Below are 25,687 nucleotides of genomic sequence, written 5' to 3' on the forward strand. Positions count from 1 at the left end.
AGCGAGGTTTTTGGTCCCACCATGGCTCCAGGTGGACTGTTGTTTCTGCTGCCTGAAGGTGGAAATGTCTCTCCTGCACCTCTGGAGTTTTTTATTTTATGTGTGAGGGAGCTTCTTCAAAGCCTTTCCTCCTTAAACTCTGACTCTCATTGAGCATCCGGACATCTGGTGTGTGATGCGTGACCGTGCATGTGTGATGCATGACCCCCTGAGTTCTCCTGCTTGTTGAAATGGCGGCTCGTCCCAAGGAAGGCGTGGCACGCCTCGTGTCTTCATCCCAGCTGCTGCCAGCAGCTTCAGGAAGCTGGGAGGGGCCGTTTTTCTCGATGGAAACATCCCCATCGGCAAAGGAGGCAGCGCCTGGACTCCATCCACTGTGTGAGCCGTCATGCCTCAACCCCTCCTGCAGTGTTTGGGCTCAGCCATGCGGCTGGAAGGCTCTGCAATGTCTCCACCTGCTGATCTGAACACACCAACGCATGCTGAGGACGCTGATTCAGCTAGTCCATTAACACATTTAGAGAAAGGCTGAGGAGCAGGTCTGGTCAAACATTTACAAAACAGCTTTAAATGGGTGAAAGAGAAGAAATTCGTCCAGGCTTCCATTTTCTGAACCCGTTTCATTCCCACAAGGTCACAGCGCTGCTGGAGCCTAACCTGGCCACTGTTGGGCCAAGGCAGAGTAGATCAAAATCATAAAATTTGAAATCTTATATTTAGTTAAAATACGACGGTGATGAAATGAAAATGTTTTGAATCAAACTTTTAAGGCCTGCTAATACAGCCTTTCTGTTTATGTTGCTGTGAGTCAATAATAATGACAATTTTGTTGGTTTTCCAGATACTTTTTTTCTAAAAACTTTTTCTGGTTTAAATAGAATGTTTTTTTTCTCGATATGATCTTTTTTCCTATTTTTGGCTCTATTTTTTGTTTCTACAGGTTTTTGCTCCACTTTTTTGAACTACAACCGTTTTTTAAAATACATATTTTTCGTATTTTTTATCGTCAGAATACAACACAAAAATCTAACATTTGTAACAATACAATATAAGAACAAAACACAGTTCTGAATACAAAACAACATTGTTTGGACCTTTTAAAAAGCTTAACTATTAAGAACAAAATTATGAGTAAAATACATTGTTTAAACAAACTTCTGTTCAGTAATAACCAAATAAAGAAATCACAGAAGGAAATAAATAACTAAAAATAAAAAATAGAAAGGCAAGAGTTAATTTATGTCACCAATCCAAAATTTTTGCAGATGTTTATCGTTTTTTGAGCCTTTGCATTTTTTGAAGCAGATATTAGTTTTAAATATTGCTACAGTTCCAATTACACTAAGAAGAATTCAGGTTTTTATTAGCAAGTTTAGTGAATATTACATTTATCCATGAATAACAACATATTAAGATATATATAAAAAAGAAAGCATCACGATCTTTTTGTTCAAAACTATGAAAATCAAATTTTTTAATGAAGTTGGACTACAACAGTTGTAGCCATAAAGCGAGGAGATAAGGACGCGTCTACAATTTACATTACTGGAACACGCTGCTTCAGCTAAAGAGTTCTGATATTAGGGATTTTTGTGGAATTCGTTTTAACATTAATGACAACTTGTGATGTTTTTGAGATTATTTATGATGAATTACCGTGGAAATGATCATGTTTGTCTGGGGTGTTTTTGTGTACTTTATTGACGGTCCCTGCCTGTCTCTGCAGCTTCTCAAGCATCAACGTGACGTCAAGGCAAACCTCAAAAGTCAGAACAGGCGAAAAATTTCTGCTCCACCATAAACAGGAATTCAACTTAAAGTAAACGGCATGGACACATTGTAAGTCTTTTTAAACTCGAAAAAAATAGAACGATCACTTTATAAGCGGCAGACAAACGTGAAATAGATCAGCCATTAGAAGGAAAGTGGGGGCATGTAAGCTAGCGGGCTGATTTGTTAGCGAGGACGAAGGCAAACCGTTCAAAATATTCCAGAAAAAGCTTTTGCTTTTTATTTTTATTTTGTTCACATTAAAAAAAAGACACGAATCATATAAGCTTGTTTTGGTATAACATGTGCTCATACTGGTTTTAATTGTAGGAGGAAAGGAAGCTAAGGGGACGGACCCGAGCGGCCATCTTGACTTGAAGCGTTGGAATTCTCTCGAAAACAAGGTATCGTTCCTCCACAAACCTCTTTATTTGTCGCTGTTTTCAGTTTGATTCCTCTTATATAGGAGGCATATCTTTTCATTACATCAAAGTGACACATGGTCGTGACGGTTATCGTGTTGTTTTCCGGTGAAGTGTCGGTGTGTTAGCCCTTAGCAGTAAGCTAGCGCGCCCTTTCGTGGGGATGATGGAGGGAAACTCTGGCGGTGCCAACATATGGAAGCGATTTTGTAGCATTAATAAAAAGCAAAGTCAAAACCAGAAATGCTTTTTCATTTTCAAAATGAAGCTGCATTTTTTGACTCAAAAATAAAATGAAAAAGAAATCCACCAAAATGCTTTTCCATTTCCTTCCTCAACACAGCTTATTCTGTCACTTAATTAAAATTAAAATTAAAATGGTATTTGACATTTCATTTTCAAGACGTTCCATGGTAAATGTGTAGCATAATTCATTTAGAAATTTTTAATTTGACATTTAAAATGGATTAATAGAAATGCTTTTTAAATTTTCAAAATGAAGCTGCATTTTTTGACTCAAAATTAAAAAGAAAAAGCAATACTTCAAAATGCTTTATCATTTCCTTCCTCAACACTGCTTATTCTGTCACTTAATTAAAATGATAAAGAAAATGGTATTTGACATTTCATTTTAAGAAAGGTCCCTGGTAAATGTGTAGCAAAATTCATTTAGAAATGTCTTATTTGACAATTAAAATGGATTAACAGAAATGCTTTTTAATTTTCAAAATGTAGCTGCATCAAATGCCTCAAAATTCAAATGAAAAAGCAATATTTCAAAATGCTTTTTCATTTTATACTTAAAACCGCTTATTCTGTGTCATAATTAAAACGAAAATGCAAAGAGGGGATTGCATTTGCAATTTCAAATCCACCCTGCAAAACTTGGAGCAATATTCTTTTAGAAAAAGCATTAGCAGAGGGGAGGCGGGGCGATGACGTCACTGCTTTCTCCGTGTGTCCGGCCGCTGACACGCACACGCACCCGGAGCAGACTGTGTTAGCGGCAGAGAAGACGGCTTTGAGTTGGTTGTGAACTTCTGATGAGTTTCCACAGCTTCTCAGGACTACATAGCAGCATGTCCGCCTTCTGCGGTCCTCCTCCTGACGCACCGCGGACAAGCTTTTTTCTGCGGACCGCCAGCTGCCTTCGCAGAGCGGAGCGCGAAGCTCCCGACGATCGCTGAAGACGGAAATGCTGCTGCGATCTGAGAAACCATCAAATGAATTTGTGTTTCCAGTAGTGTCCAGAACAAAATAAAGACTCATGTAATTTCCACATATTTACACATTTATTTGCAGCTTCGCGCTGAATTTGCTGTTTGATGACATCTGGAGCCCCATCAACAGATAGCAGATTTCACCGTACTAAACGTTGCTGGTTGGACCAAAAACACTCACTCAGCGCAAAGCTGCAGGAGACTATCTTCATAATGTGCTTTTATTACTGTCAATATTATTATTAAGGGCCTGCTTTACTCGATCATATGTTTTTAAATCCGTGCGGTCAGATGACGCTGAAGAAGTTTGGTTGCGATTCACAGCTTCGGATTCACGAGGGAGCTAAAGGAACATTCTGCTGCATTTTTCGCATTAAGATCCAGAAATCCAGGTTTGAGCAGTCCAGGTCCAGCGGTTTGTGAACAGGACCCGGTTTTAGGTGATCTTAATGCGAACACAGACACACCAGGTCTCTCAGCGACAGCTGCCGGACACACGGAGAAAGCAGTGACGTCATCGCCCCGCCTCCCCTCTGCTAATGCTTTTTCTAAATGAATATTGCTCCAAGTTTTGCAGGGTGGATGTTAAAATGCAAATGCAATCCCCTCTTTGCATTTTCGTTTTAATTATGACACAGAATAAGCGGTTTTAAGTATAAAATGAAAAAGCATTTTGAAATATTGCTTTTCCATGTGAATTTTGAGGCATTTGATGCAGCTTCATTTTGAAAATTAAAAAGTATTTCTGTTAATCCATTTTAATTGTCAAATTAGACATTTCTAAATGAATTTTGCTACACATTTACCATGGACCTTTCTTAAAATGAAATGTCAAATACCATTTTCTTTATCATTTTAATTAAGTGACAGAATAAGCAGTGTTGAGGAAGGAAATGATAAAGCATTTTGAAGTATTGCTTTTTCTTTTTAATTTTGAGTCAAAAAATGCAGCTTCATTTTGAAAATTAAAAAGCATTTCTATTAATCCATTTTAAATGTCAAATTAAACATTTCTAAATGAATTATGCTACACATTTACCATGGACCTTTCTTAAAATGAAATGTCAAATACCATTTTCTTTATCATTTTAATTAAGTGACAGAATAAGCTGTGTTGAGGAAGGAAATGAAAAAGCATTTTGAAGTATTGCTTTTTCTTTTTAATTTTGAGTCATTTGATGCAGCTTCATTTTGAAAATGAAAAAGCATTTCTGGTTTTGACTTTGCTTTTTATTAATGCTACAGAATTGCTTCCATACCAACAGTGCAGAAAATGGTCCAAATATACGTCTTCCTATCGTCATTCTCGCTCAAGTGTTTGATAAAGAAACAAAAAGGAAGTAATCCAACACCTGTTGGTGAAATAAAGCAGCAAAATTCCTCCTTCAAAAAATAAATTCACTGACTGAGTTTTTAAAAATTGACAACAAAAAATCCGCCAGATTAAAACCCCCAACTCCTAAAAAAACTATATAGTGCGGGACTATTTAGTGCCCTGAATTTTAAAAGCAATTCGGACTCCATGATGCTCACTACTTTTTTTTTTAAACGGCAGATGTCATCAATTTCACTGAGTTATATTCTAATAAATGAGTGTTTTTGAGATGAGCATTTATGAGTCCATAAAAAAATAAAAAAATTAAGAATTCACTGTCTTCTGAAGATAAAAACGTTGATGGTTTGATTAAAAAATGAATTTAAATGCCTTTTTGGGGGTGGGCAAAATTGTTCCAACACAATGCATTGTGGTTTATATTTGCCAATCTAGTGAGCATAGTTGGTGTGCAGGGGTTGACATAGCCCAGAAATTTGCACTGGCCCACAGGGCCAGTAGTTTTTGAAACTTACTGGCCCTGCCTGAAAGTTACTGGCCCGACACCGCGCATAGCGGGACCCGCCGCTCCGCAGGTGCTTGCAACTTTAGGGGGGTCTGTGGGCATGCCCCCCCGGAAACTTTTAATATGGTACAATTTGGTGCATTCTGGTGACATCACTTATTTCTACACTTTTCAATGACTGAAAATAGACCATATCAAACTTAAATCTGCTCTAGTCTGTTTCAGATGTTTTGAAGAGAGCACTGCAGTGTAGTAGGTAACACTAGTTCAGAAGTTTTCATGGTGCTTCTAACGGCAAATATCGCAATAAATCATAAACCTTAAATGTGTTAAAACAATCTAATGGCAGCTTGAACCATTTAACGAATCAAATAAATCCCTTAATGCATTTGACCAATCGGATGGACGCCTTCACATTGTTGACCAATCAGATGGAGCCCTGTTATGTTAGATGTTTGTAACCTATGTCAACGTGGGTCATTTGGAGTATAATTTTTAAACTGGGAATGGTTATTTGGTTATTTTGCTGTTTGTTTATATACCGCAAATTATATCGTTATCGCAATTTTAATCTCTGATATCACATATCGCGAGTTTTCCTCATATTGTGCAGGTCTAACTGAGATCATTCAGCTAACTAGAAATACTTACTGCTTACAGTGTTGTAAAGAAAAACAAAATTAAGTAGTTTAACATTCTACTGCATTTGAGTCTGAGATTCAGGTATTTGGAGTTGCCTTTGATTCTTTGACATTCAGCTTAAAGCTTAGTGGATACAGTTTCATCTTCAATGCATTCATTAAATATCTTGCTGTCCATACTACTAATTATACCCACTACTCCATCTAACATATTCCTATCTATTCCTGCCATGTCTTCCACATCTCTGACATGCTTCAGTCTCTCTTCAGTGACGGTGTCGGATTTATAATCAAATGTAATAATAACCCACTGGCTTGTGCCTTCGTTGTTGCTGTTTAACATTGTTTTGTATTGAATTGTTACATTCAATAAAGTTTGAAAAAAAAAGTAGTGAGCGCGTGCCGCGTGGTGCTCGGCAGTGAAAGCCGAGCGCGCGCAGGCGGGAGAGAAGGAGAAGTGATGAAAGGTTTCCCATAGAAACCCTTGAAGTCTGAACACAGGACTAGCAGAAAAACTACATTATGAAGACGAGGTAAATCTACACGTTTTCGCAAAATTTACTTTATTGAAAAAGGTGAAGAATATATAAACCGTTAAATATTTTAGTGGCCCGAGCGGACAAGTGAAAAGTAAAGTCTTGTGGTCCGCACTGCTCGAAAAACAGGACCGGGCCAGCGGACAAATGGCTATGTCGAGCCCTGGTGTGTGTCCGAATTCCCACCCTAACCCCTATAGAGTGCACTCTATAGTGCATTAACCAATTTCAGGTGCCGTCTGAATCTACAATTCCCAAATCCAGTGCCCTGGAAATCTCCCAGAAGTCTCAGCAAAAAACTAGTGTGCATCAATGCTCACTAGATTGGCTGTGATATACACCACAATACATTGCATCAGAACATTCATTCATATTCTTCCGTTTGTCCCTTTCGGGGTCACGGGGCTGCTGGAGCCTATCCCGGCCACTTGTGGGTGAAGGCAGGGGACACTCTGGACAGGTCACCAGTCCGTCGCAGGTTCAGAACATTTTTTACTAAAAAAAATGTATTTTTAAAATAAATTATCAACGTTTTTTATATTCAGAAGACAGTTGATTCATAAATAATCGTCTCAAACCGCTCATTAATTAGATTTTAACATCCTGAAATCGTTGATGTCATATCCGCCATTAAAAAAAAAAAGTAGTGAGTGTGGTGTCTGAAGTGCTTTAAAAATACTATGACGCTACATAGTGCCGCACTTTATGCTTATTGTTTAGTAGTTGGGGTCAGGGTGGGAATTCAGACACAACATTCGATTTGGACAGCATTACAAAATGGGGAATGCACTATATAGTGCACTATGTAGTGCACTGTAATGCGTAGGGAAGGACTTCGGACACAACCCTGGTCTGTTCGTTTGTTGCCAGACATTCACGGTTTTGTAGCCCAAAAGTGGTCAAAAAAACCACCAGATCCCACAAAAGAACCACCAAAAGAAGTGAATCAGTGATTAATTGATTTTTGCTTCCCGTTTTAAAAGAAACTTTGAGACGTTTCTAGTGATATTACATCCACAATTTTGCTGCTAGTCAGAGCAAAAATTGGACAGTGGACTCTCATTGAGCTCCATTAATTACCACAGGGGATCAATGTGAGCTCATGTACCACCCCTGCTCCTTTCTTAAACATTGAGAACAATTAAAAAGAAGGCGAAAAAACTAACTTATTGGTAATTTATTGTTATAATTAAGTCACATTTTTTCCTGCCTTTTTACTTTTCATGAATTTAAAGGGCATATATCATGCAAAATCATATTTTTTAGCTTTTAAGTGTATTTTAACGTTCACTCCTAATGAACATTTGAATTTGAAAACAAACTCTGAAGCGATATAGTTTTGATTGAGGAGTCTGCGCTATAAGCCCCGCCCCCAGGCTAACACACGCATTCAGGCTACGTACGAATTCCTTCTTTACTCACTATATTGTGCATTTGTTCACCATTTTGTAGTGCTGTCTGAATCTAAAATACCCAAATCCAGTGCCCTGGAAATTTCCCAGAAGTCTCTGCGAAAAACCAGTGTGCATCAATGCTCACTAGATTGGCGAATATAGACCACAATGCATTGCGTTTGTACAATTTTTGCAAAGAAAATGTATTTAAATGTATTTTTAGTAGAATATCAAGATTTTTTGTTTGTTCAGAACACAGTGGATTCATAGTCATAACAAAATGCTCCTATTGAGATTTTCACTTTGTTAAATCGTAACGGCATATTCGCCGTTAAAAAAAAACAAAGTAGTGAGCATGGCGCCTGAATTTTTTTAAAAATCCAGTGCACTACAAAGTGCAGCACTATATAGTTTTTTGGTAGTTAGGGGTTGAGGCGGGAATCTGGAATTTGGAGCTAGCGGTGATAGGCTAATTGCTTCACTTTTCTACGCACAATGTGCACTTCCATCTTTGCAAACGTTGGGATGTTTGTATTCGTGGGTGAAGCACAGACACGCTGCCAAGGTCGGTTAACGACCCACGAGGAGAGGAAGGCGGAGCCCCAGATATCGAGTCGTCGAGCTGCAAAAATAACTCGTATTTCCTAAAAATATTGTTCTGTAGTTTGCCAAAGATAATATATTGTCACATAAATGGTTGTCGTTTACTACAAAAGGCTGAAGAAGAGCATGATATGGGACCTTTAAGAGGAAGAAAATATGCATAGGACAATAAAACAGGTAAAAGACAGAATTCAGTTAGAAATGCAGGATAAAACTAAATCAATTTTATCAAGCCAGTAGTGCTGGCTTGATAAAATCCATCTGAAATCAATCGAAGCTTAATAAATCAGTAATCGATCTATAAAGGAAGAGATCGATCTTCCCTTTTCTGGTGACCGAACACACATCAGCAATAAAGCCAAAGTCTGCTAGCTAACATATAAAGGAATTTCCCACAGTACGGCTAATGCTAACGCTCATTCGACCTAAATGAACAGCTTTATTTACTCACAGGCAAGAATTTTACAAACTCTTTTAAGGAAACTTTTTTTAAGAAACCAATTTCTCTGTTTCTCTGTTTGAGAAATCCTGTAACCCTGTATGGTTTTAACAATCACTGGTTTATTATTTCACTGATGCATTTACAGTATGTCAACTGTAGCAGATTATTGAATATCTTTAAAATATCTATACATTGTTAATGTTTTTCCATACAAACATGTCTAGATGTGTAAATCATGTAAATTAAAAAATGTATCAAATTGACTGGATCAAATAGATCAAATGAATTAAATCCATCCAGGCTCTGGTGAATCGAATTGAATCAATTCTGGAAATTGCTGCTGATACTCATCCCTGTCTAAAGATGATCTCCCAGCACCGGCCAGTCTGTGTGTCTGTCTGCACCTTGGTGGCCCAGAAACGCCGGGGTGGTCGTTAGACGAAGTACTACAAAAACAGTCAATGACAGATTCTAACATGTGGATACTTTTCTCTTTTATTTTCTTCAAGCTTTTCACCATGGAGAACGAGTCAATTGAGAAAGTGCTGAGGGCTGTCCTGCAGTCCTCTAAGTCTGGGATCTCCATCAGGAGTCTCCAGGCGGAGTACCGCTCTCTGTGCGGGGAGAGCCTCCCACTGAAAAGGCTCGGATACCAGACTCTAGAGGATTACCTTAAAAGTATTCCCTCTGTGGTGAGGCTCGATCACCGCATGGGAGAGGTAACGTTTTACTGTCATTTAAATCTGTGCTCTGTGTGGCAGACCTTACACTCAAATGTTCTTATCTACTAATGTGGAACCTGACAATATTACAAGAAATGAAAGAACCGCCTCTTATTTGTTTTATTTTGCTTTCTAAATGACTTTCTGAAATGTATGTTTAAGTAAAATTGTCTTCAGAATTACAGTCATGGCACTTTTAGTAGGATTTATTGACTTTTTTTTTCTATTTATGGCTCTCCTCCCCTCACCACTGCCTTGTTTGAGAAACTGCAAAATTTTTGCTTTACTCGTTAAAAAAGTGTCTAAATGAATCTTTCCCACAGTTGATGTGCTTTGCCCGTGTGTGCGATGAGACGGCACACATTGCAGAGCTGGTTGCCAGGCAAAAGTCGTCAAAAAAACCTGCCCGGTCTTGGACTGCGAACTCTGGCAGGAGGGTCAAACCACCTGACCCCTACCTGCCTAACGGTGTGTAACAGCTTGGTCAGGTCAGCCTAAAACATGCACGGTTTTTAACATGTGACTCATGTCATGTTCAGTTGTCATGTAAACATGTCAGGAAAATCTTCACATTTAGGAATTCTAGAACTACAAAGTCTGCTGCTTTTTCTGTGCTTCCTTGGAAAACTAGATAGATTCAATGAACTAAGAGCATCAAAAAAGTCACAAACGATACCGAATGACGCACGATACGGTGGACCTCATTCTGTGTGTTGCATTGTGGGAAAGCATCTATTGATTATTTTCTTTTTATTGTCCTCTGTTTGGTTCCTGATCATCCAGTACCACACGGGGCTGCATGAAGAGCCTTTGTCTTTAAAGACATTTTTAATGTCAAATACTGAATCTTTATAGTGCAAAGCCAGCGGTGCAGTGGTTAGCACTCTTGTCTCACAGCAAGGCCGCATTTACTCTGCATGGTTCAAGTGACCCAATTCCGATTTTTTTATTTTTCTCATGTGGCACAGATCAGATCTGACCGGTGAACGTGTAAGCAGGACAACAGCGCATGGATTCTGATTTTCTCAGATCGGATTCAGGCCTCAATCATATGTGGAAATAAATAGGATACGAATCGGATAGGTGCATTTGCATGTGCCATGTAAGCAGACAAATCGGATATTCCCCAGTAAATGCGAGTCGTATGTCAGTGACGTCAACTCAGGACAACACCAACTGAGATCACATGACTTATTAAGGTGCTTTTGTGCTGATTTTGCTGTTCGGGGACAGCTGGAGCCCCATCAGCTGAAGCCTAAGGCTTTCAGCCTCAGGTTTCAGACCGTAGTCGGAAACCGCTGTTATTCCCGGTCCGGTCCCGCTCGGGACACTAACTAATCAAGCGGGACACCGTTGCTATGAAACAGGCTAGAAGCTGTTTATTTCTTTGCTTGTGTTGCGGAGTGGGGGCGTGTATGATGGGGACCGCACGTGCGTGAGGAGGGGGGGGGGGGGGGGGGTGAGCGCGGAGCGGGAGAGTGTCGGAGAACTGTGATAAAAAGAAGGTGTCTCCCCCAAAACTGTTTTGGAGTCTTTCTTAACCCACTCTGGAGGCGGAGGGTTCCGAACGGGAAAGTGAACCCCGAAGGAGAATCCGCCTTCGGCCCTGGAGAAAATCTCCCGTGCGTTTCTGACCACGGTCGGAAAAAGAGAATTCACCGCGCAGGAAAGGTTCAACACTTGGATCAAACTGTTAGTACAGCACAACGTCTGCAAACACTTCCTCATTGAAAACTCAGAGAGAGCACATAAGCCGGCCAAACAGCCCCCCTTCTTCCTCTCCCGCGCTTCCCCTCTCCCGCCTCATCCTGGAGTGCCCAAGGCAACCCCTCCTTCGTCGCTGAGTTGCCTCCATGACAACCCTAGTCAAAAAAGTCAGAAGGACGTCCGCGGAAGGCAGAAATGCTGCTACGTAGTCCTCAGAACGTCTACGTTTGATACTTTCAGCATTGTATAATGTAAATGCAAAAATCGGATACAGGTCACTTTTAAAAGATGATGTAAGCGGGTCGTCAAAAAAATCGGATATAGTCAGAAAATCGGATATTGGCATCAAGACCTGCAGTGTAAATGCAGCCCAAGAAGTCCCCTGGTTCAAGTCCCGGCTGGGGGACCTTTCTGTGTGGAGTTAGCATGTTCTCCCCGTGCATCCCTGGGTTTTCTCTGGGGACTTCCTTCCACCGCTATGACTTCCTCTCACTCTTTCTGTTTTTTTGGATTTCCTTTATGTGAAGGAACTTCCATTGAATGACCAAAGTGGGAGGTGTCAAATCCGGTTACAGCTAAATGATGATTATTAAAACCTTATTGCATTTGTTGGAAACAAAGATTTTGGCAGGGAGGTGTCTTACAGACCATTGGTCAGCAGATTTCCTGTTTTTACGTTGTGCAGTTATTTTTAAAACTGCCTATTAGGCATAAATATTCTTTTATTGATTCTTTTTTTTCTCCTGGAGGTTCTCTGTTCTTTGAAATCATTGTTTTGATCGAATACATGATATAGTACTAACACAATCATGTTTTTTTTTTTTTAAATCAAAACATTTGCTCTGAAGATTTATTGCGTCACGAATGTCGGGTTTAGAAACGCAAATGACTCTTAAAGTGAAACTAGCAATTTCTATTTTTGAATTTGTTAATATGGTGTTGTTTTTTTAATTCAATTTTTCATTAATCTTATGGCCAGGGGTTCCTAGGTTTTCTCTGAAGCAGCCGTCATGTCGCCCTTCTGCTGGTAGTTCCAGCAGCTCCTCCAAACCTTCTAAGTTTCATGATGGATCCAGAAACAGCAGCGCTTCTGGGTTTTACAGGTTGTTCAAATGTGTTTTTTGTTTTTCTTTTTTTCATGATTTTATTTAAATTGCCAAATAGAATGTACTTGTTGTAGTGTCACACAAAGGCGCTCCTGTTGTTTGTGATCTCAGACAGATGAAGCAGGAGATGAGGCCTTTCACACAGGTCCAGCACAGGCCGACAGCCGCTCCCCCAGCAGTGAAGCAGACGGACGCTCTGAACAGGTCAATGTGGGGGACTGGGACTGTAAAGTGCTTTGGGCCTTCCAGGAAGCTAGAAACGCGCTTTACAAGTACCGCCGTTTGCCATTTTTATGAATGTGTAGCAGCTTTTGTGCTTCTGAACCTTCTGAATAATCTAAAGGGCCTGTATCCTGCTTTTCTAAAGCATTCCAGAGTAAACTATATCCATATGTATGATCATATATTACCTTTGGAACACTAAAAAACACGTTTTTAATGAATTGAGTTATTTTTGCAGCTCATTTTCCTACCCAAAAGTCAGAGTACTCGATCTCTGAGGCTCCGCATTTGGGAGGGGCTGGTGCTCAGAGACACAGGTTTATAGAGGAACACTCAGAAATGCAGGAATGGATCATAATACCACTTTGGATTGTTTTAGTGATGAATGAACATTAAAGTGCACTTAAAAGCTCAAAAAGGTGATTTTTCATGATGCAGGCCCTTTAAAGGGAGACAATTTAGATGTTTTTTTAAATCATGATTTAATAAAAGGATTGGGAAAAAATGGGGGGGGGGGGGGCGCACAGGTCCATGTGTTTCATCTCATGTGACCTTAAATACTGTCAGAAAGTTTGAAGTTGTACTGAAATATATTACACTGAATATTTAGACATCTTTTTTTTCAGGACTTAACTTCAAGTATGTTTTTGTAACTGGACCTCTTTAGATTTTAGCTGAAGACCCCTGTTCTGTTTAGTGTAGTCTGTTCAGAAGTTTTAACAGATTTGTCAATAAAGTTTTCTTTTTTTAAATAGAAAAAAGCAAAGCATGGAGAAGAAAAAGGACACAGGTATGAAAAAACTTACATTAGTAACCATTATAGCTTCACTGAAATTCTATAAAATATGCATATTTATTTGTCTTTACTTCTTGTTTGTTAATATTTTTCAATATTGAAGAGAAAAAAACATAAAAGTGAAGGGCAAAACGTGTGGCTAATCTTATTTATATGTATAATACAAATAAATCGACCAAGTAAAAGTTTTCTTCTGCTTATATTTGCAGAATTTCAACAGGATTCAAGGCAGTTTGGAGTCAGTCAGGTACAAACATAGTCTTTTTAAACTTTTCTCCATTTAATACCTTTTATTTGTGCTTTAAAACACAAATGTCTTACAATGTGTTTTGATTGTTTTGACCACACATGAACACATGCTGGTCCTCCTTCAGTTTCTTTTTCAGGCTTTAACTAGGAGCTGCGTTTCCAGAAGAAAATGCAGGGTTGATGCTGTGTTGCTGAAACTTAAAGGGTCATAATTGGCTAAATAAAGAAATGATCAAAGTTGACTATAAATAAAGTGAAAACAGCACAATAACAAAAAAAGATATGTTTGTGAAAAATGCCAGTCGGGTATCGAACCAGCGAGCTTCTGTACCAAGGATTCCCCATGTATTTCAATGGAGGCAGAAATCCTGGAATATCTGGAAAAGTTCAAGGATTTGAAGGAGCAAAAGTCACAGCTGGAAAAAGCTGAAAGAGCTGAACAATTTAATAGTTATAAAATAGCGGAAAAATTATGCGTTAAGCGGCAAAAAGTGGTGTAAGATACTATAATAAAGAAACAGGAAAACAATGGTTTAAGGATTTATAGCTGTCAACCAGTAAGTTAAGGTTGCTTTTTTCCTGGATCGTATTGCCGTGGGACGAGCAACTCCAGCCGTGTCTCATGTCTCTGCAGAGTTCTCCATACGTCGCAGCAGAAGTGCAGAAGAACATGAGGCAGCTTCTGAAAAAGTACAGCAACGGCCTCTGGATGTCCAAACTGTCAGAGGTCTACAGGGAAATGTTTCATCAGGAGCTTCATCCTCAAGCACTGACAGACCTGGAGAAGTGGACTCACATCTGTTTTGTGAGTTGTCACTTTTCTGTTTGTGACTTTTGGGAGAAAATGTGTTCGTTTGTGAACCTTAAAAGCAGAACCTACGCCACATCATTTCTCAGTGGTGGAACCAATGAAAGTCTGGAGCTACGTTCACGCCGGCCGCGTTGTAAAGTCTACGTCAGGGCTGCTCATGACGTCGATTGCGTTGGCCCATGTCTCTGGTCCCCTGCAAATACGGGGGGATGCAGTATATTCAACCTAAAGTTTTGCCTTCCACGTCTGAAATCCTTTTTTTTTTTTTTTTTACAGTCTCTTCCTTTCATGTCTTCACAGTTGGAGAAAGCTGCTTCTGAGAACCGAGCGGACCGAGTTATTTATCCTCTGCTGCTTTCCCAGCTCAAGACTCTGAACAACCCTGTGTTTGTGCGTTGACATGCTTATTTGAACACTCCACTCAACTGCCAATGCTTTTTCTTTTTTTCCAAATTTCAAGGAGGGTGTGAATTCTTTATCTTATTCCGTTGTTTGCTTTCCTACAACAGCCGTCATATCAGTAATATCCTAAAAGGGGTCAAATCGACAGCGATGGTTTCATGTCCGTCTGTGTTTCCTGAAGGTGAACGTTCTCTACCAGGATGTGTGCGTCTCAAACGTCTGCGCAGACGGCACTTTGTACTGCCGGCTGCCTTCGCCAGGAGCTTTCAGGCTAACAAGGATGTTGGAAGAGATCGCTTCTGGCATCTCGCAGGTACGTTCCTGTTCAGTTCAATACTTGAAGCGTTTCAGGTCCCGGAACACGGCCGACCTGCTGCATTATAGAGTTTTTATTTATAGTTTTTCTTCCTAAATGTCATAAATGAATGAAGAAATCCTTTGCAACTGGCCTGTGGAGTCGTGAAAATGCGGTCATTTCCATTGATTCTGTGTATTGTCACAATCAGCAGACGTGAGCCCAGCGGCAGGGCGGGAGACTGCTCAGCTCAGTTTGAGACAAATTCCAGAGAAAAAGTCTAATTTTGCTCAGACATTGGTGCCTCATTTGTGATCATTCCCCCTGAATCCCATGTCTTAAGGTTATCTTTGTTTTAGTGCACAATTGCACCTTGAAAGGTTTCTTTTAGGCCTGCTCAATAGACCGCAAATTTATCGTTATTGTGACATCAAGCTGTGCAATAACCATAACGCAAAAGGCAGCGAAAACTGCAAAGAATTGTACCTTAAATGTACTGAAACAATTTCATGGCAGCTTGGAGTATTTCACGAATCAAATAAATCCCTTTTTGGATTTGACCAATCGGATGGACGTCTTCACGTTGTTGACCAATCGGATGTTAGATACTCGCCTCCTATGTAGACGAGGGTCATATTGAAGTGTAATTGGTTGAATACTTAAAAACATTCAACCATCGTTTTCCTGTTTCTACTTCTTTATTCTAGTATCTTCCTCCATTTTCTGCTGCTTAACTCCTACAATGTTTCAGCTATTTCAACCATTCAACTATTCAAATGTTCAGCTCTTTCAGCTTTTTCCAGCTGTGACTTTTGCTCCTTCAAATCCCTGAACTTTTCCCGATATTCCAGGATTTCTGCCTCCATTGAAATAAATGGGGAATCCTTGGTGCAGAAGCTTGACGGTTCGATACCCGGCTCTGGCATTTTTCACAAACATATCTATTTTGTTATTGTGCTGTTTTCACTATATTTATAGTCAACTTTGATCATTTCTTTACTTATTTTTAATTTTTTGCCAGTTATGACCCTTTAAGTTTCATTTTTACTTCAGCAATATAGCATTCAACGCTGCATCGCAAGTTATGTCGTCATCGCAATATTGATCACTAAAGTGTCAAGTTTTCCTCATATCGTGTAGCCCTAGTTTCTCTACACAGACGGGGGGGTCGAGTCCACCTTGATTCAAAGGACTGTGCTGTTCTAGAAATGTTTGCAGCAGATCAGGGAATGGCTCCCAGCTTTTCAGTCAAAGCTGGCTGCTAGAAAACGTCTAAAATGTTGACGTGGTCAAAGAAAGCGAGGCTTTAGGGCGGCAGAGTTCACGTCTGGACGAGTGTTCTCATTTCTGGCTCTGGAAGGCTTTTGTATCACGGCCTTGATGTGAGATGGAAACTCATTCATGTGAGAAGCGCCGTCATTTCATCTCCTTCTATTGATTATTGACTTTTCTCATTTTGCAAGTGTTTTTTTATTTTTATTTTACCTTCAACTTTCTGTTTCTCAGATGACCACGGAGCTTCTGGTTTCCCAACCTTTCATTGGGAAGTTCTGTCTGGCTCGGTTCAGAGGACAGTGGGCCAGAGCAGAGGTAAACATAACTTCTTAAACATTATTTTCTTTGGTCAAGGTTTTTGGTTTAAACTGAGCATAACCTGCATAACCGATGTGTTTGGTCTCAGATCACCAACATGTTTGGCGACATGATGATGGAGGTCCTCTTCATAGACTTTGCTGTACCAGTAACTGTAGAACTTGCGGGCCTTCGAGAGATTCCTCCACCTTTCCTGAAGGACTTTGGTTTCATCCCACCTCAGGTCATTACATTTATGCTTCTGTGTGAATCCTACAAAAGCCTTGCTGCTCAGCTGGTCTATATAATGACCACTCTTGGTGAACGTGGCCGTACGTTGGTTTGCTCTCCTCAGGCTGTTAAGTGTCGACTAGCAGAAGTCGACGCTCCAGGCGTGGACTGGAGCCCAGAAGCCATTGTTTGGTTGAGAGAGAAGGTTCTGGAAGCTGAAAGCTGCAAAGTAAAGGTAACATGTTAAAGAAGTGTTGCTCTGCAGTTCTATCTGTGCATTTTCTTCTCATTTGGGGCCACTGAAAGCTCAGATGGATTTGTTAAGCTGTCGACTAAAGTTAGATAAAAACAGCAGTTTGGAAAAAAGATTTGTTGTTTTTTTTTACTGTAAAATTGTTCCCAGTGGTCTTTTAACTATGATCATGGAGTTTTTAATAAAAATTTAGAAGCCTGTGTTGTTTTTTTAAATATGGAGGATAGGAACAGACTAATAGAAATAAATATATACGCCACTAAGTTGTTAAATAAATGTGCTATTAATTATTTAAAATAGTCATATAGTAAATAAAGTTAGAAGGAAAAAAATGTTGAAACATATTTGGCATTTTTAAAAAAAAGCAAATTTAAATAGTTCATGTCATTAATTCTTAATTTCTAAGTATTCCTGTAAAAATCTGCTCTCTGAGCACCAGCCCCTCCGTATCCGCGGAAACGAGTGGGTCCTCACATTGTGACATCACAAAGTGAGGAACAGCCCCTTCCAGGAAGAGTCTGTGCTGCAGGCTCTGCCCCCAGGCTAACACTCACGCCCACTTTCTCAGTGGAGCTAGCGGTGATCGGCTAAACGCGTCCCTTTTCTATAACCAATATGAACATCCATCTTTGCTAAAGTTTGGATGATGTTTGTTTTCTTGGGAGAAACACAGATACGCTGCTGTCTCCAGATTGATGTGATGAAATAGGCGACACCCACAAGGAGTGAAGGCGGAGCCTCATAGATGGAGTCATCTTACTACCGGGTTACTCGGGAAATTATATATTTTTAATCGTTCTTTAGTGTTCCAAATGTAATGTTGTATCATATATATGGATGTAGTTTACGCTGAAGGGCTTAGGAACAGCATGGTATAAGCCTTTAAGACATATTTTCTGCACATTGACAGCAGCTTTTTTTCTTCTTCTCACCCATATTTTTTTTCATTTTTTTCATCAAATTTTTTTTTTTTTTTTTCCTTTTTATATTGTCTAAAATAAAATTGTATGTAATATCATATCATAGTTTATTAGAATTTTGCTTTAGGATTGTGGGTGAGACTGTTGCTTAGTTAATTAAGCTTATTTCCCAGCATGCCTTTGTTGACATTCTCTCCCACTAGCGACAATGTCCCCACAAGCCCTGGCTAACGTTAGCGTAGCTAAAAAACGGCGAGCAAAATCTAAGGTATCCAGCCGAACAGTTTAGAGCCAGATAGCATCTTAAACGAGGAAAACTAAGACGTTAATGCATCCATTGGTCTGACAGTGGAGGATTTAGAATTGGAGCGAGGAAAGCGAGGCTTTGGCCCGCCCATGGCAGTAATCTGAGCTCTGTCAAGCATCCGGTTTTCCTCTGCTCCTGATCCAACGTGATTTGAACAAAGTAAAGCTCAGAAATGCAGTTTTTTAATCTTAACCCTCATGTTATGTTACGGGTCAAATTGACCTGTTTTTAAAGTTTGAACATCTAGGAAAAATAGTCAAGTATTTTTTCAGCATGAAACTTCTTCTGCTTGCCTTAATTAGCGTAATCAACATATCTTATGAAAATGGTTCATCTCACATATATGCAACCCCCCCTGCATGTTTATATCACATAGATGATGTTCGGGTCAATTTGACCCAACAGTCAAACTGAAGGTACAAGGATGTCTTATTATTATTAGTTTTCCTTTTATTTGCAGCTGTGAGACATATTTCAACCCAATCACACACACACAGGTGCGTAGGTGTTGTGACTTTTGACAGGAGCCATTTATGCTCTCGTGGGAAAACTCAACCCACATTTAGTGGACACTCAACAGAGGAGGTGCAAAAAATGTAAAAGATTTTCTGCATGGGAGTCTTTCCAACATTAGCAGAAGCAGAACGATAACGGTCCAGGAGGCTCTGGAAGTCATCACTGATCATGATCAGAAGAGGACTATCTAGAGCTAAATTCTGATTCTAATGATTCTGATTTTGAAGCAGATGAAGGAATTGCTATTCTTGTTCCTCCAAGCAAGACATTCATGTCAAAGAATAGTGAAATACATTGGTCTTTATTTTTTCCCCAAATATGCGTCAGACAAACCTGTCTGCAGAAAACATAATAAAGACAGTGACAGGGCCCACCAGGATGGCAGTGACTCATGTGACCATGTCAATTCATCCAATCTAATTCAATTCAATTCCATTTTATTTGTATAGGTCAAATTCACAACAACTGTCATCTCGATTGGCTTTGTATCGGTAATTGAAAAAGTAAAACATAAAATCAAAAGGATCATGAATAGATAGAATTCAATAGGAAAAACTAAATTGAACTAACTAAACTGACCAAACTAAACTAGACATCCCTGCCCTTAGACCCCCCTTCGCGGTAAGGAAAAACTCCTAATAAAAAAAACGGATTCCGGAAAAAACGAAGAAACCTCAGGGGTGTCCACATGAAGGAGGGATCCTCCCCCAGGACGGACAGGCAATTTACCAGAACTCATAGAGAAGAATTAACTTATCTAAATCTACAACTACATATTTGAAGTCCAGCAAACAAGCTTCATCCAGATGGAGTTGGGGGGACGGCCGGGGGCGCGAGACGAGCCGGAGACAGGATCTAGGTCAAGACAAGTGCGAAATGTGCAAAATTATTTCGCACAAAGCACAGTGTGATGACTGGTCACTCTTGTGCTGTGTAGATGTACAGACACACACACACAACTTCATATTGCGATTGCTTGTCTGTTGTGTTGTGATTTTGTTTTTTTCTGGTTCACAGTGCATGTATGTAAAACAAAATTTCAAGATTATGTTTCAATGTTATGTAAAACTATTGTATTTTATATGTTAGTCTTTCAAAAGTAATACAGTAGTGAAAAATTTAAAAAAAAGTTAGAACGTGTATATTTTTGAGAAAAACGAGTGAATTAACAAATAATTGAACCACTTCCTGTTAGTGCTAAAGAAAACCATTTTAACTACGTTTTTGAAAGAATGATTGGTAATGGAGTTAGTAATGATATATTCACACTGCTTGTTAGGATTTTCTGGGTTTCAGACATTTTTTAATTAATAAAACATGCACAGGGTCAAATTGACCCAGGAACATCATCTCTGTTCCTCACAAATGAACATAACAGGAGGGTTAAACTATTTCATACATGTCCTGCTCCAAGAACATGTTAAAAACACAATTTTCATTGGAGTAGGTCTAAAGAACTACGAGGCTTGTTTGGCTACTTATGTCTAGGGGTGCGGGGCATAACATAAGTATAAAAGGAAAAGTAATGTAAATATGACAAAAGTAATTAAATGTAGCATCTAACTTCAGGGTGAACCCAGGCCAAAGTAATAAATAAAGCAAAGTTTGAGAATTGTTCACACAGAAGCTCACCAAAGAGTTAACGCAGCCAAAGCCCTTACAGACATTTCAGTGTTGTCAATGGGGAGACAGAAACTACAGCCAGAGACTTCTTCCCCCATGGGGTAGACGAGACGCCAGGATTTTAAAGTCCCATCCTCCAATCCAGGGCAGCCATAAGGTCTTAGTGCAGCAACCCAAGTCACCTGACAAAAAAAACGACTTACACACAAACAAATAGAACTGTCACCCCCCTACACAAACACTCGATATACAAAACAACAAACATACACAAATACGACAAGGGTCATAGCAAGCTGCAGAGGTTTTAAATGACAAAAAAAATATCTACTGTTATACCAAAAAAGTCTATTCTGGTGATTGACTTGATGTGAAGTTTTCCCACGGCTTTACAGTAACCCCGCTCATCACCACTGATGTCATTCAGATTCTGAAGCTGGAAGAGTCCAAAGGGGACAGAGTCGCCTACATTCATTTGTTTGTTGGTGGAGATGGCCTGGAGCAGAACAGCATCAACCATCAGCTGGTTCAGTTATTCCAGAGAGCCCTGAGCAGCAGAGGTGGAAACCTCTTAGATGCAGGTATGTCGGACTCGACCCGTAAAAGTCCTGTCCAGCTCTGATCTCCACTCGCTGTTAGCTAGTTTAACACCAGCTTCAGGAAAATGCAAACCCCGTGGATTTGTTTCCATCCTTTTGCTGAGTGTGTAATTTTTTAGCCCCGACTTTTCCGGTCCGGAAAAGGACCCATAGTGACCCGACCCTGAACTGGCCTGTGGTCGCTTCACTGCAGTCGAGTCACAATGTCATCCCCACGATGACCCTGAAGCCCCTGGTGCTGCCTGCCCCCCTGCAACTTCCAGAGGTGAGTGAATTCTTTCTTCAGATTCAATTCAATGCAATTTTATTTCTATAACCCAAATTCACAACAGTCGTCTCAATGGGCTTCATACCGGAAATTGTAAAGTAAACATGAAATCAAAAGGATCAAGAATTCAATAGGAAAAGTCTAAACTAAGCAGACTAAACTAAAGTGGGCATCCCCACCCTTAAGGCCCGTTCACAGCGGGACGAATTTCGCGCGCGATTTTCGCCAACGTTTAACGCCTCGTGACTAAACAAAGGGCATCAATGAGAGTGTGCACACCGACGCGAAAAAACGCCACGCGTCAAAGCGTCAAAAAAAAAAAAACGCCTCGGGTTCGTTGTTTTTTTTCGACGCGTCGTAATCTATTCGACCAATGAGAATGGCGCTTTTGCACACGTGTCTGGAGCTTCTGAAGTTACCGTAAAACACAACTTGGGGGCGCTCAAACACAAAACTGCCTTGCTGAGCACACATACCAGCGAAGAAGATAGACGTCAAGTAGCGTCTACACTGCCGCGAAGAAATAATGACGGACATTTTAAAATATCCCCGAACCAAGCACCAGTTGGAGCTACTGGTGCTTGAAATATTCATGTTTTCTTTGTATGATTCTGACAAGCGCGTAAATACTTGCTCTCTTCTTCTGAGTGAAAAGCGACTTTAAGAAGCCTAAAGTTGCGCAGCGCCACCTTGTGTACAGGAGTATTTCTGTTTTACATTAAGCGCCTTCTAATGTCAGGGAATGAAATTGCATGTTCGTTCGGCTCATCGTCAGCGAAAATCGCCTGGGTGTGAACACAAAAAACGCTGGCGAATAACGCCTGGCGAATATTCGTCCCGGTGTGTACGGGCCTTAAGACCCTCCTTTTTGTAAGAAAAAACCCTAAAAAAACAGATTCTGACCAAGAATAGAGGACAGAAGGAGAACAGAAGTAGATGAGAATAGAGGACAGAACCCCAGTGGAACATAGTTACCCCAGCTTTAACTTCTAGCAGCCTAATAACCACTTTATTGTTAAATAAAATTTAAGGATGTTAACATTAAGTTAAATAATCTTTGAATACTAACTAGTCTGACAATAAGCCTGTCCAAAGAGGAATGTTTTGAGTCTAACTTTGAATGTAGAAACTGAGTCGGCCTCTCTTCCATGAACTGGGAGTTTATTCCATAAAACGGGGCTTGGTGGCTAAACGCTCTACCTCCAACCGTACTTTTACTAATTCTAGGAACCACAAGCAGTCCTGCATTTAGTGAGTGAAGTGTTCTGATTGGATGGTAAGGGACTATGAGGTCCTTAATATTGGACGGGGCCATTCCATGTAAGGCCTTATAGGTTAACAGGAGGATCTTGAACTAGAATCAACTGGATCCAGTGAAGTGAAACTAACACAGGAGTGATGCGTTAGCTTCACTTAAGCAGGTGTTGGATTGTTGGCCTTTTTGAAAATCAAGGTTTTTATTGGACTCTCTTGTGCAGAAAACTGACAGTCTAGTCGCACTGGAGTTCTTGTGCAGTTCTTGGTTAAATAGTGTGTATAAGACACAACACAACACACACGCACACAGATGTGACTCGGTGCAGATCAGGGGAATCTGACTGTTTAAAACAAAGCAGGTTGAGGGCCCGCGGCGGCGCTAACCGTGGTGCTGACGCCATGTGGTTTCTGCTCAGCGCTCTGAATGTCAAACTGTAGAAATGCGGGTTTCCGTGTTCTTTGCGTGGTTTATTCTTCCGTGGTTTTAACGTGGTTCCTTGGTTTGGGAAAATTTTACCAGAGCTTTTCTCTCTTTTTCCACGTATGACCAATTTCCAAAAATGTACGTAGCAGCTGTGTGGCACGGCCCTCACCGCTCGCTTTTGTCCCGATGATGGAGCAAACGATTGTTTCAAAGAGTCCAGCCCAGTGAGCCACACCCAGCAGCCAATCAGAATCGAGTATTCAGGCTAACCTTGGTGTAGTGTGTGACAAAATGGTCATTTTTGAAATGAACAATCGTTCGCTGTCTGTACTTAATCGTGATTTCAATCACAGAAACGTACTTCCTTGCATCCTCAGCCCGGTCAGAACATGGACGTCTTTGTGGTCGTGGCGTGCCACCCGGGTTACTTTGTGGTGCAGCCGTGGCGAGACCTGGACCACCTGGAGACTCTGATGAGGAGGATGTCTCTGTTCTACCACCAGAGGGAGGCGGGCGGTACTGTCACGCACGCTCAGACGGGAGACGTGTGTGCCGCCAAAATAAACGAGCAGTGAGTAGTATTTCAAAATAAAAGCACTGCTAATATTACCTTCAGAGAAAAAGAGTAAGAAAACCAAATCTAAACTTTGTTGGGTTGTTTGATTGACGTGTGTGAAGATTCCTCTTAATGGGTGAGTGGGGGGGAGGTAAACGTGTTTCTGCTTCCCCGCAGATGGTACCGCGTGCAGGTAAAAAGGGTCCTGGCCAACGGTTTTGTCTCTGTCTACGAGCTGGACTACGGTCAACTAGAGCTGGTCCAGAAGAGCCTCATCCAGCCTCTGGTGGAGCAGTTCAGGCAGCTGCCCTTTCAGGCGGTTCCTGCACAACTGGCAGGTGAGACCTTCCTCACGGAGCTCTTCTTCCTCTCATGTCCTTCTCATGATCCTTGATGCTTTCAGTTTTATACCCAGAGTCGGATCGAGTATTCCAGAAAGGTATTCTAATGAGAGTAGCTTTGGTGAAGGCTTTTCACCACCATGCACGTGTTTTCTTAATGTTCCAAACAACACATTTGTTGTTTTCGAATCAACCTATTTTTTCAAATCCTGCAGATAAAACAAATACACAATCAGTTCCAGAACGACAACGCTGTGTGGATCAGAGAGCATAGTTTTAAAACATGTTAGGGCCGGCTTGCAGCCGCTACGTAGGTCTCTTGCATAGTGCACAGATGGAAATTGGTCGTATGTGAATCTGCGTTTGAAGAGGTGAGAAAAGTTTTGGTCTTTAGGTGAAATGTTCAGATGTATCATGAATGAACCCCATTAAAACCACAGACGCACAAATAAACCACGCAAAGAACACGGAAACCAACGTAGAACAAGAACCGTATGTGATTATTGTGCTGTTTATGTGCAATTCGTTAGAGAGCGGTGCTTCAGTTACGTAATTTAAACGTGAAAGTTCTACATCCGTGGTTCATGCAGGAAAGGGCTGTAAGACAAACGTAGAACGGTTTTAGAAAACCAGAAATTGGTGTATGCGTCTCACAAAAATCACATGAAATTGCACAAGATTTACATCAGAATTGTATATAAACTACCTAAAATACACAAAAACTGCGTAATTCTCAACCGACCAAAAATTCCGAACGACTCAAAACCGAAATCACGTAAAGACCCGTCGACTGAAACTCTCGACGGACATCCGCGCACAGCGACGGAGGCAAGAAACACGTATGAATGACGGAGATCACGCATGGATCACCAAAGACCGACATTTCATACGTGGAAATGTGTAACGTGGATGTAGCTGTGTGACACGGCCTTAAGGGACATGTGGTCCAACAATCACAGGGTTCTAAGAACTGGTTTTCTCCACTAGTCCAGTGTCCACTGATCCACAGCTGAGCTCCTGCTTTAGTTTCACTTTACGTTGTTTTGTCAGAAGGAAACCCCAAATGTTTTAACGCGCGACTAGAGACAAAACCGCTGCAGACGTCCCTCATCTTCCCGTCTGGTTTACCCCGCCGTGCAGGTGTGACCCAGCACCAGTGGTCCGAGGCGGCGTCCATGCTGTTCAGGAACCGCGTGGAGCGGCGCGCCCTGGTGGCACAGGTGGAGAGCGTTCAGGATGTGCTGGAGGTCAAAGGTGAGCCGTGGAGGCGCAAGCTAACAGTTTACCTGGTGGACACCACGCTGGAGGACGAGGACCTGTGGATCCACTGCTTCATGGCAGACATCGAGTGACTCGTTCTCTTAGCGCAGAATTTCCTGACGTCGCAGTGTTGATAATAAACATTTTAAAGCAACTTTCACTGAAGGATGTTGTTGTTTTTTGATGTGTTTCGGTTGGAATCATCAGATTTCCTTCAGCCTGTCATCTGAGCACAAGACTGTGTTAAGTTTTCCCGCCACAGTGATGCTGAAATTTTTTTTTTCTTGCTAGAGGACTATAAAAAGTAGGGGTGTGTGTTGGCAGGAGTCTGGTGATTTGATACGTATCCTAATATTCTACCAGAACACATTTTCTTTCTTTTCTTAA

At 40.7% G+C, this 25,687-nt stretch overlaps 1 protein-coding gene across 2 annotated transcripts; it reads left to right on the plus strand.

The window, feature by feature from the left end:
• Positions 1 to 1,725: 1,725 nt before the first annotated feature.
• LOC101160715 (tudor domain-containing protein 7A) lies at positions 1,726 to 25,465 on the plus strand. Of its 2 annotated transcripts, none has more exons than XM_020706307.2 (19): positions 1,726 to 1,839; positions 2,101 to 2,174; positions 9,376 to 9,585; positions 9,912 to 10,056; positions 12,275 to 12,398; positions 12,513 to 12,605; positions 13,379 to 13,413; positions 13,629 to 13,666; positions 14,303 to 14,473; positions 14,780 to 14,869; positions 15,063 to 15,194; positions 16,683 to 16,766; positions 16,858 to 16,992; positions 17,104 to 17,214; positions 21,023 to 21,176; positions 21,388 to 21,459; positions 23,521 to 23,714; positions 23,877 to 24,037; positions 25,181 to 25,393. In XM_020706307.2, exons 3-19 carry the CDS (start codon positions 9,385 to 9,387, stop codon positions 25,296 to 25,298), a joined length of 2,058 nt encoding a protein of 685 aa, XP_020561966.1. In that variant the 5' UTR covers positions 1,726 to 1,839; positions 2,101 to 2,174; positions 9,376 to 9,384; the 3' UTR covers positions 25,299 to 25,393. The 2 variants fall into 2 exon arrangements, with proteins under 2 accessions (XP_020561966.1, XP_011479123.1); XM_011480821.3 differs by having other exon boundaries at positions 1,727 to 1,839; positions 21,314 to 21,459; positions 25,181 to 25,465.
• Positions 25,466 to 25,687: the final 222 nt, after the last annotated feature.

The sequence above is a fragment of the Oryzias latipes genome, chromosome 1 (assembly GCF_002234675.1).
Source record: "Oryzias latipes chromosome 1, ASM223467v1".
Taxonomy (NCBI): Eukaryota; Metazoa; Chordata; class Actinopteri; order Beloniformes; family Adrianichthyidae; genus Oryzias; species Oryzias latipes.

Coding starts and splice junctions, on each gene's coding strand:
- LOC101160715 (XM_011480821.3), top strand. CDS start 9,385: ATGGAGAACGAGTCAATTGAGAAAGTGCTGAGGGCTGTCCTGCAGTCC. Junction 10,057..12,274: donor TGACCCCTACCTGCCTAACG/GTGTGTAACAGC, acceptor TCTTATGGCCAG/GGGTTCCTAGGTTTTCTCTG. Junction 14,870..15,062: donor CTCTGAACAACCCTGTGTTT/GTGCGTTGACAT, acceptor TGTTTCCTGAAG/GTGAACGTTCTCTACCAGGA.